We start from the raw sequence: 11,817 nt of genomic DNA, 5'->3' as shown, positions 1-11,817 counted from the left end.
ATGATTTATGAACAAAGAGAACAAACTAACAAAGCAAGAAGTCAGAAGAACTGCGACAGTTGATAAGGGAAAAACAAGGGTGGAAGGTTCGGATCAAGGTTATAAAATTATCACAGGTTGCCTCCCCGGGCGGAGGGCGGAGCCAACTTTTGTGACGTGACATCACTGACGTAACAAAAAGTGCTAATTATTAATGAGAAATTTCAAATTTTTCAAACAAATTGAGAATTTTACCAAAAAAAACGGGTGAACATCTGAACAGGAACAAAATTGTAAAGCTTTTCAATAGCGAAAGTACTCAGTTACTCCGTTACTCAACTTTTTTTAAATTTTCAATATTTATTTTTTTCAAATTACAAAAAATTGATTTTAAAGAAAAACGAAGGAATCTACGAAAGAAATATAAATAATGAGAAACAAAACGAAACACGGTCGAAGTTTTCATTTCAAAAAATTACCAAACGTCAAAAAATGCACTCCAGCTTCTGAATTTCAGAGTCTGAAATTTCAAATTTGTCTTTTAATTTTTCGCACGTTTTTCATGATTTAGCTTAATATTCTAGGTCAACACTTAGAGGTTTTAAGCAATGTTTTGAATTTCGATCCGGCTTAGTTCATTTGAAATCAAGATGTGTTAGTCCAAGTGGTTCTCTTCACATAGGGCTAGGTATGTATGTATTTTGAAAGAAGAAAGTATATTGTGATGAATAATTGGATTAAAATCAAAATTGATGATTCTGATTCTTGATTCGATCCAGTACCCAACTTTCTCAAGTTGTCATAAGTTTCCAAATAAATTTATCATCTCCAGTGATTTGTAAAATTGATTTGTGAATATAATCACAAACTTTTTTTTATTGGTGATTCGAATCTCAGATTTTCACTGGTTCGTGATTTTAAAAACATCCTTATTCGACCCAACCTTGGCTTATTTATATTTTCTGACAATGCATTACTCACCAGGTCCACGACACAGCTCAACATTGCTTATCAGCACCTGATCTGGCTAATCTCATATTTTCGCTATTTCGCTGACAGCAGTTTTAAACGTCTATACATTGTGGATATCTATCTCAAAATCTACATATATTGTCTGCGAACCTACAACAGTGATAAAATACGTATTTATCAAATAATCGTACCTACTTCTACTACATATTGCTTCATTTCATAATTACTGATTCGAAAAATACTCCGCCTAATTTTGCAAATCTTCGTTTTCAATATTTCTTTTTGATTACATAGGTATTTTTCTTTCATCTAGGTTGGAAACTTGACTTCAGGTCTTCGGCGTGGAATTTAAAAAAATCTAATGATGTTGAATCGAAACAAATTAGGTATTCGCAAATGTTACTTAAGTACACATCAAAGAAAAAAACGATAATTTGATTTAATTATGCAAGTTTCTACGCGAAATCACGTGAACACAGATTGTGTCCTGTGTTTTTAAAAGAATGAAAATTCCATATTTTTTAAAACGAACTTATCAGCATAGGTACTTAGGTAGGTCTAAGTACGTATACCAATAAAAAGAAGAGTATTTTTACATAAAATATCATTAAAATTAAGTCGAATTTTCCCGTAAAATAATCACGTGTATTGAAAATAATTTTTCAAGCAACTGATAAATTTGTAAATTTTTTATGAGCATTTATTATTACAAAATTCTTCAACTTTACATACACCTTCAGGATAAATCAAAAATTACGCTGAAGGCTTCAGATCGGTTTCAAAACGATAAAATTGGGATCCGATGGGTTGGTTTTAGACAAAATACACTCATTTGAAAAATTAAAAAAATTTCCAATGAACAAAATTTTCTTCATATTTTTGAGTTTTTCTCTTGTGCTGTTCAAAAAAATACTCGATGAAGATGTTCACCTAGAAATTGGTCCAAAATAAATGTATACCAACATTACCAACTCGTAAAACAACCTAAAAATGAGCCACAAGCCAATTTGTTAAGGGGGTCAATGAGAATCTGACATTTTGGATATAGGATGGTCTCACACCATGCTCTTTTCTATATAATATTGGATAGGATAGATAATCTTAATTTAAAAATCGATATTTCTCCACAAATGCAACTTTTTTAAAAATGACGTCATATCGTACATAAGTTCTATAAGTACAGTACACAAAAATTAATCTTAGCGACAATTTTATTTATTCGCCAAACAACACAAATGATATCTATAATCTAATGACATAATTAATTATGTAAAAATGCTATAGGTACGATAAGACTGGCAATAATAGGTACATCAATGATTAACTGAAATAATGAAAAATGAATCAAAAAATAAAGCTCATCTGCCTACCTACATAACAGAAAACACAAATTTATTTTTTCTAATCTCAAGTTTTATACGTACATCAATAAACCAGACGCACCAGACCACTAAATCGAAATAAACAAACCATAAAACAAATAGGATGCGAGTATAATGAATCTTCTTCGTAATAATCATTTCTTTTCACGAGCTTCAATCATTGAAGAAATGTAATTCAATTTTTCTTTCAAAATTCGCCCTTCGCAATACAATTTGTAATCCTTGACAGCTCGTTCAACTCTTCCGGAAATTTCTTCCACTTTTTTAAGATCGACATCACATGGACAAGGAGATTGACGAACAAGATCTTCAGCAATTTTTCGGTTTTGAACGAACCACCAGTAGACGTTGTCGACCCAAGGACGTAAATGAATGCTTCCCGCAACCACAGGAGGATGATCTAGATTTTTAAGAATTTTTTCATATACATCATTTTCATTATTGGCGAGTCTTTCCATCAACGTATTCAAATAACTCTGTGATCCTAATGACGAAGCGTCAACATCATCAGACAAAGGAGCTTTAGGTACCGACGAAACCGATTCTAATGATTTAACTTGAGCATTAACTTCACCAGACGAAACAGCCTGTGATACCGACGACGTAACTACAACCGGAGCTAAAATTCCTTTCAGCTTGATCTGAACGGCGATCACTTTTTGGAGAATTCCTTCAGTGATTTGTAACTGCTCATCGAGGGCAGAACCGCCGATATAGGTTTCTATCTCCGATTGATTTTTAACGAACGCATCGTGAAGTTGCGAAAGATAACTGTGGAATGTTTCAGCTTCAATCGCACTGAGATCGTTTTTCGATTCAATTAATTCGATCTGCCTGATCAAAGATTTTTGCTTTTTCAATTGAGAGTCGAGAGAGTCGACGATGACGCGAGGACGTTTGGTTTGATTGGAATGTTCATTTATTACAGAACTCGCCGACGTCTGTGGTACGGTTTTAATCGGTAAGATATTTTCTTCCAACTTTGTTTGAATTTGTCGGACTTTCCGTTGAACTGTCTGCGTAATTTCAACCTGATCGCCGAATGGAGCGCCTTTGACTAGAGTAGCGATTTCACTCTGGTTGGAAATAAATTTTTCGTAAAACTTATCCAAATGCTTTGACTGAACTTTCGCTTCTTGAAGGTTGAGATCGCCTGTCGGTTCCAGTGATTCGATCATTTCAATGAAAAATTTCTGTTTTTGGAGGAACGGAGATAAATCAGCGGTGGTATCGAGTTGACCATTCACATTTGAATCGGAAACGTTTTCTTCGAGAGTGTTACGGGCGTGGATTCTGTCTGGTACTTGACGATCCGTAGATGTCATTTTACACTCTAGTACTATCAGTTCACTCAATTCGTTCGAAGAGTAAGCTCCGACCAGTTCGGCTTCGACCGGTAATTCGTTGGTTTTTACATTTCCCAAAGTCGCTTTGCATACGGTGAAAATACCATTAATATTGATGCGAACTTTCACTTTAACTGCCTGTTTTTGACCTTGAGCGTCGGGTTTGACATCGTTAATGATGAATTTACCGATCAATTTGTTATTGTGAGCGTACACAGCTTTGAATTCAAAGGGTTCGCATTTGCAGAAAGTCAGATTCTTAGCGAACGGTATCGCGTGATCTTTGGGGAATACCTCTAAATAGTCATTATATGTTGGATCATAAATAACACTAATCGGATAATTTTGAATATCGGTGATACTAAAATCTCGAACAAAGATAGCCGGGCAAAGCATCGCGCACTGAAGAGCGCAACCACGAGCTACAGCTTCGTCTTGATTCAGAGTTGTACTAGGTACTTTACCGAATACTTTCTCAATGAGCGATTTAATCGCTGGCACGCGACTCGAACCACCTACGATCTCGATGGAATGTATTTCTTCTTTCTTCAACTTGGATTCTTGTAAGCACCTCAGCATAGTCTGTTTAACACGTTCGAATAATTCGGCGCAAAGCTCCTCCATATCAGTACGTTTCAGATCACCATGTACGTCTATATCGTTCATGAAACATTCGATATTCAAAGGTATTTTCGTAGAATTGGCGGACATTTGTTTTTTTAGTTTTTCTACTTCGTCGAGTAAACGTAACATGGCTCGAGGATTTTTCGTCGGCTCAATTTTATACTTGGATTTGAATTGGTCGCTGAAATACTCGGCGAGAATGATATCAATAGCGCGTCCTCCTAGGTGAGGATCTGCGGTCGAAGCTAACATCTTCATTTTACCTCGATTGAAAGCGCAAGCGGATACTTGTAACGATGAGTGTCCACAATCGACGAATATGACATTACGAGGCGGCTCTTCGGGGGTTGGAAGGTCTTGTTTATAGATACCGTAAGATAACGCTGTAGCCGCAGTCTCGTTGAATATACGTGAAACTTTTAAACCAGCGATGGTAGCTGCGTCTAGTAACGCTTGACGTTCGGCGTTATCGAAAAACGAAGCGACTGATATCACACATTCATTGACTTCGCATTTCAATGCCATTTCAGCGGTTTCTTTCAGCTTGGTGAAAAACATAGCGGTTATTTGTTGAATGGAGAATGCATATTCTTCGTCCAAGTAACGAACTTTGACACCGATCGTACCATCTTTACAACGAATGGTTGGGTATGGTGCGTAACGTAACTCGTGTTGAACAGTCGGGTCATCGAAATTCTTACCTAACAACCTTTTGAACCCGAAGATGGTGTTTTTAAGATTGGTTATCAACTGATTCTTGGCCGCCTCACCAAGAATTCTGTTTCGATTACTGAATGCCACACATGATGGAGTAGCCCGTAGACTGAAGTCGTTACTGATGGTTTCTATTCCTCCGTCTCGAAGTACGGCTATACACGACGATTCGTTACCGAAATCAATACCGATTACACACATCGAATCCATTTTCAACACTAACCGATGGCTAACTTGCCGAATGAAATACTCGAGTCAATTGTTTAATTAACGCGATTTTCACTGACAAACCAGTAATTCGCATTCGCTGGACGGCAGGAATCACTTTACTCGAAAAATAAGATTACAACAGTGACAGGATCATCGATGATCGGAATTTTGAATTTTTCAACTCCGTCAAAGAAACACTGAACTAACTGAACATATATAAATTGAAGGGTATTGATAAAGATTATCGACATTGTTGATTCCGATCCGATTATTCAGATAACAGGTTGGGTTCGCCAGTCCAAGCCATGCGCAAGCGCAACCAACTTTTGGGACGTGACGTCATGACGCCAAAAAAAAGTGCAAGACGAAACTGACGACAGTGGACAAATTTTTTCAATATTTAATAATTAACAAATTTTTTAAAATAAAAATTTTGAAGTTCTGTCATACTCTTAATTTCAGATTCAGACACTTTTTTGATGTTTTTCAAAAAACCCTCCCCTACCCTACCTTCGTACTTTCATTCATACCAAATAGCAAATCAATCGGTTGAACACAGCATAAAAAAAACGTAAACCCTTCTTTTAAGAAATATACCTCCTCCTCTCAGTCTCAATCATTCGAATTGAACAAAAGCATTGGTATAAAAATCGAACTCCTTTCAAAGGCCGCATAGCCATTTCACTTCTCACCGCACCGTAAAAGTAGACATACTAGAGCTGTTATTTAGGTAAATATGAGATATTTGACAAAGTAGGTATTAAACGTACAAAAAGCTTCTGGTTTATTCCAGAGTTGTGACGAAAACGAATAATACTTAGGTATTTATTCTGGACAAGATAACATTTTGCTTTGAATCACAAATCAACTCAGAAATGATGTTCATTCGCATTCCGTATTTGCATCACTCAAATCAAATTGATTCGTGATTCGTAAAATTGATTCGCGAATAACGAATTAGAAACCAATTTTTATTCGTGATTTGAATCAGAAAAAAATCCTCATTCGTCCCAACCCGGGTCGGTTTTATAGTGGATTATCCACCTTTTTTTAACAATACATTACTCACCAAGACACCAGCTCAACGTTATTTATCAGCACCCATTCACGCTGATCTCATATCTTCGCCATTCACAAACAACAGCGTTGTCGTCTACAATCTACATTGTGGATATCTCTACATCATTGTCGGCGAGCAGTATAACAGTTTCCATGATTGTTCCGAAATTCTATCTCGAAATAGATAGGTATCTTCGATAGTGATAAAATACGTAGGTGTTTATCAAATAATCGTACTCATTTTTCATAATCTACGCATGTAATGTACACTTAGTCACTTACATATTCGAAAATACTCCGACCTATTTTGAAACTCTTCATTTTCAATATGTATTTCCCTTTCATCTACGTCGGAAACTTGACTTCAGAATCAGATCTTCGGCGTGGGAATTAAAAGAAATCATGATCTTGAATCTAAAACAAATAATTTACATATGTTACCAACGTATCAAAGAAAAAAACGATAGTTATTTTCTCAAAATTATCGTTAGCTTTCAAAGCTAAGTAAGTATGTAAGTTTCTTCGCGAAATCATGTGAACAAAGATTGTGTCTTGTTTCCTTCAAAAATGAAAGTATTTCATATTTTTCAAGATACAAATGCTAATATGTATTGGAATATTTCAATTGCTCGCCAGATTTCAACACATGTTGATAGGTCGCATGACGCTTTTTCGAAAATTCTATAAATCATGACCCATTTTTGGGATTTAAAATTCTTCAGAATTACTCAAAATATTTGAATTTTTGCGAAATTTTCGCTTATTTTGATAGGTAGGTCATGTTACTTTTTTTCTAAATCCTAAAAATCATAATACAATTTTTGGGCTAAAAATTTTTCAAAATTCTCAAAATAAGTACATTCTTTTCAAAATATTTCAATTTCTGGTGAAATTTAAAAATACCTATAGGTACTTAATGTATTTGTGACGTGTCGTAAAAGTGAATTTTTCAAACATCTATCAATATCATCGTAAATGTATAAATTGTAATCGGTTCCTGATCTGAATTCAAAATTATAATGCACTCCGAAGTCAAATTACAAATAGGTAAGTAGCAATCAATGTTATTACGTTTTCAATTCCAAGAATGATACATGGCGTTTCCTTACTTCGTATTAATCAAAGATTTGAAGTCCATTTCCTTGAAATGCGCCCAAACGCTGACCAGTTTTGTCTTTTAACATAGGTAATAATGAAATATCATGCGCAAACATTCAAAACTTCAATCGATCGTTAACACGATCCGAAAATACGTAAATGAATGAAACACCAAGCACCTGAAAGAAAAATAACAATTAATAGGTAGACGTTATAAAAACGTAGATACTGTTACGAAAGTATTCATAGACTAAATTTCAGCCAAATCATGAGAAAAGATTCTACAGGGTGTGTCAAAAGAAAGTTTACACACATAAAATATCAAATTTTAAAACGTGCGAAGCAATCAATTTCGATGTGTTAACAGAACCAACTGAAATATGAAATTTTCAAAACGAATACTTACCAGTAAAGTCTCTCAGCCTTTTTTTGTTGTCAACATTTTCATTTTTACTCGTTTATCTTAAAAGAGTGTAATTATTAGCTGTTTTTGAAAAGTGTCAACTTTCTTTCGACACACCCCATAGTATGTACTTGAATATGATGTATTTTTTTTTTTCAAAACCCGAAAATAAGATATGTCAGTAGAATTAATTGTTTTGTTAGTTCATAGGTAAGTACTTAGTTCAGCGGCGAAAAATATACAGTAAACTTATGTGATTGCGTTTGTCCCAGCCCAAAATGATAACAATGATAACATTAAGCGATTGATACCTTGAAACAATGAAAATAAAAACACGTACCTAAGAAAAACAATAATTTTCACTGCATATTGCCAAATTTTCGCGAAATTTGACCAGTTTTTGCTTATTTTTAACGATTTTTAAGATTTTTAAGTATTTTTATATCGTTTTCATGATGTTTCAGCGTTTATTTTTCTCACTTTTACAACCTCCCGTCCAGTAATTCCAGTATTCATATAGATACTTAGTTACATTTGAAGGCTTTCGGACGTACATGAAAGAATTCTGATTCATGAAGAAGATTCTGTTGAAAACTTGAAATCGAGAATCTGCTTCATGAATCAGAATCCTTTCATGTACGTCCTAAAGCCTTTCATATGTAAGTATCTATATGAATACTGGAATTACTGGACAGGAGGTTGTAAAAATGAGGAAAATAAAATTCTTGTAAGTTTATTAACGTAATAATTATATGCCATGTAATCTAATTACACTTGTGTACTTTCACACGTACCTCATATTGCATCATCGCTGGATGTTTTGATAGTTTCCAGATTTTGAGCCAAGCATTAGATTAGGTAGATAGTAGATACGGAATCAAAATAATTCTGTCGTGTGTCGTGTAGAGAAAGAATGGTCGATCTTGAAGCAAAATAGACTATACTAGCCCTTCTTCTATGGTACTAGTCGTTAAGTCGTTCCTGAACACTACCAGCAAGGAAATCAGATCGATTAGAATAGATTACGAATATTTGGTATAGTTGTCAGATAATTAAACAGTAAAGTAAAAGCTATAGATACTTACTCGAAATAGGTACATGAACTCGTATAGAAGAAAGCGATGAACAGAATTATTTTGACGGTGAGACGTGGCTGATGTCTGATGGCGATATTGCGATGTTATGTGCCATGTCGTTGAACAAAGGAGTGAAAATGTACAGGGGGGTAACGGGTAACGGCATTATTTTTTTAACCTCCTAAGGGCTGGTATTACGACACTTTGTCAACGTTCCGTCAAATGTTGACGGACCGATGAACAATAGTTAACCGGTGCTTCGACCTCGGTTAACGCATTGTCAACGTTTGACGGAGAGTCGTAATACCAGCACTAACTCGTTAGGACATTTGGAGATTTGGACATTTCTTGGAATTTCTTTTTCTTCTGATGTAATGGAGCTAGAGAAAAACAATAAAGCTTGCTGAAATCGGTATAACATTGCTGAACATTGAACAAGATTCAATATTTATAAAAGCTTTCATTTATGTAATTAGGTTGGCCGAAAAAAAGTATTGTGTTTGTGTATGTAATTTCAAAAAAATGAGTTCGCTACTTTTTTACCCTCGGCCCACTCGCCAATTTTTTTACCTCTTCACCATTTTTTCCTGTGTTATTTAATTGTAACAACATAATCCAAGTTCTTCTCAAAAATGATTAATCAGTTACGCTAAAAAGTGCTCTTTGCATTAGCATTATGATGCATTATTATCATCCATTGCTTGAAAAAGATCCTGCGAAAAATCAAATTGAGAGTTTTGGGAAGATTATTCGCTCGAATTTTCATCAACAAAATTTGATTGACGTTTTATATTGGGCTTCAAAATTCCTGGACCATCAGAGCCAGAGAAACTCGTTCTTTTCAGAAAAGAAACTTTTTTGGAAATTTTTTTGTCACGAAATTAACCCTGTGACGACAGCATAGTTTTTGCCAACATGATGTATCTTTTTACGTCATGCTGGAAAAGAAAAATTTCTGACAACATGATGTAAAAAAACTACATCACAACTACGATACTGTAGAAAATTTTTTTTCCAGCGTTGATGTAAAAAAATAGATCAAGTTGTGAAATTTTTTAAAATTTAACATTTTGATGTATTTTTTTACATCAGTTGTCGTCTGAGGGTTAATCAAAATTTGCTGTGAAGGTTCTTGCTCTGTTTTTTTTTTTCATTTATTTTCATAGAAAATGTAGGTATACATATTTAAAGGGGCATAAATATCGAATCATTTAGGTATTCAATTTTTTCGGACGATTGCTTAGTGTAGCAAGTGTTTTTTGGACGCCACCCATCATTTGCAACAGTTCGGCAATGCTTTAGCTTTTCCAAAAATAAATAATATTTATCTCACACCTTTAATTAGTCGTCACTTCATCAGCTAGCTAAAATTCTGAAAATAAGAGGTAAAAAATTGAATAGTAAAAATTGACATGGGTTTTCTATTTTTTTCATCCGAATAAAAAAAAATAGAAAACTAGACTCGAATGGTTCCCTATTCTTTTAACCTCCTTTAAAATTTTTAACTGACAGTTCTTATCAAAAATAACGTACTGTAGCTCATCTCATAGACCAGAGTGTGTCATTTTGACGGAAATTATCCCGTCCAATCTTTAAAATTAAAACACACTTTTTAAAAAAATTTTTGAAAAGAAATCGACTAAGATTCGTATCAAATTTTTCAAAATAACATATTGAATGGAAAATGAGGCTGTTCAAGGCCATCGTGTTCCAAAAGAAGCACAAAACACATATCAATATGATTTTCAAATCGATTTATGACTTTGAAAGGCTTATTTTTCACAAAACCCTTGGGAGGGGGAGGTGATGGATTAAAAAGTGTAAAAAAAACTGGGCCGTTACCACTAGGTATATGACAGAAATCTACAAATGCATAAATAATATAGATAAACGAAGAGCGATGTCACCAAACAATCATAAGTTCCGGTACTGGTGATAGGTAAGGTACTTACCATCTACCTACCTATATTTAATAAGAAAAATACTTCACTTACGAAATTTTTCGCTTTTAATATTCCGTTGCACGTTGAAGTAAATAATTTTTCTTTCACTATAAAAAAGCTGCTTCAGATCTTCGAAGTAACTAAAGTAAAGCGGAAAAAACCACGATTTTATCAAAAATACCACCTTTTGAGAACCCATATCTTCCCCCCAAGTAATTTGGTAAAAATCTTCGATTTTTTTTGTGATACACTCTGATACATACATAAACATAGGTAGGTATGTAAGGTAGCATAAACTATAAAGACTCACAAAAGAAATGAACAACAAAAAACGGCCCTAGATCAGCAGAACCAAAAATACTGAAATAGGTACCCTCTGGTTTAAAAGAAAACGCAATATCTAGATTGTTGATGGTAAAACTTGACAATCTACACCAAGTTATAAAATCTCAAACTCATCCAGACAGCTACACATACATAAATAGGTAATTGCATGTAAAAAAAAACACACAAAATGTCAACGAAATTCTCATAAAATGATAAGAGCTGTTTTAAAAACAGATCTTTTTCAAATTGCATCATTACACTTCAGTAACACCAGAGAGTAAAAAATAAGTAAGTAAGTAAGTATGTAAAATTAAAATAGGATAGGAGTAAAGTGTTGAACACACCAACGAAATTTCAATTTTTACCATATGACTCTCGTTTCACATGAACCTTACTTTGGTTTGAGCTTTCCTTCTTTGTGCTGACGATCAGATGGGTAAGTAGGTACCAGCTTAATTAATTATACCCAAACCCAAAAGGAAATTAAAGTCAACTTTCACTCTCAAAGTTTATAAAATAGCTACCAAAAGCTGGGAAATTTTCAATGGATGGTTTTTACTTGAAATTGAAAATCAATATTCCTCCAAAAAAGCAAATTCTACCGAAAGATCTTTCGATTTTTCCTCTTTTAAGACTAATAAGGTAGGTATTTATTCACCATACAACGCAAGTAAAGTAGGTACA

General features: G+C 34.2%; 1 protein-coding gene and 1 long non-coding RNA gene across 2 annotated transcripts; both read right to left on the bottom strand.

Annotated features, from left to right (window-relative positions):
* Positions 1 to 2,144: 2,144 nt before the first annotated feature.
* On the bottom strand, positions 2,145 to 5,551 carry LOC135831831 (heat shock 70 kDa protein 4L-like). Its single transcript, XM_065344631.1, has one exon. It carries the CDS (start codon positions 5,225 to 5,227, stop codon positions 2,468 to 2,470), a length of 2,760 nt encoding a protein of 919 aa, XP_065200703.1. The 5' UTR covers positions 5,228 to 5,551; the 3' UTR covers positions 2,145 to 2,467.
* Positions 5,552 to 6,242: 691 nt separating this feature from the next.
* LOC135842557 (uncharacterized) lies at positions 6,243 to 9,055 on the bottom strand. The gene is made up of 4 exons (XR_010558147.1): positions 8,873 to 9,055; positions 8,582 to 8,775; positions 7,396 to 7,563; positions 6,243 to 6,700 (listed from the first exon to the last, which is right to left on the bottom strand). It is a non-coding gene; the product is annotated as an uncharacterized LOC135842557 (long non-coding RNA).
* Between the last annotated feature and the right edge of the window lie 2,762 nt (positions 9,056 to 11,817).

The sequence above is a fragment of the Planococcus citri genome, chromosome 1 (assembly GCF_950023065.1).
Source record: "Planococcus citri chromosome 1, ihPlaCitr1.1, whole genome shotgun sequence".
Taxonomy (NCBI): Eukaryota; Metazoa; Arthropoda; class Insecta; order Hemiptera; family Pseudococcidae; genus Planococcus; species Planococcus citri.
This window is presented reverse-complemented; position numbering and strand designations above follow the sequence as displayed.

Coding starts and splice junctions, on each gene's coding strand:
- LOC135831831 (XM_065344631.1), bottom strand. CDS start 5,227: ATGGATTCGATGTGTGTAATCGGTATTGATTTCGGTAACGAATCGTCG.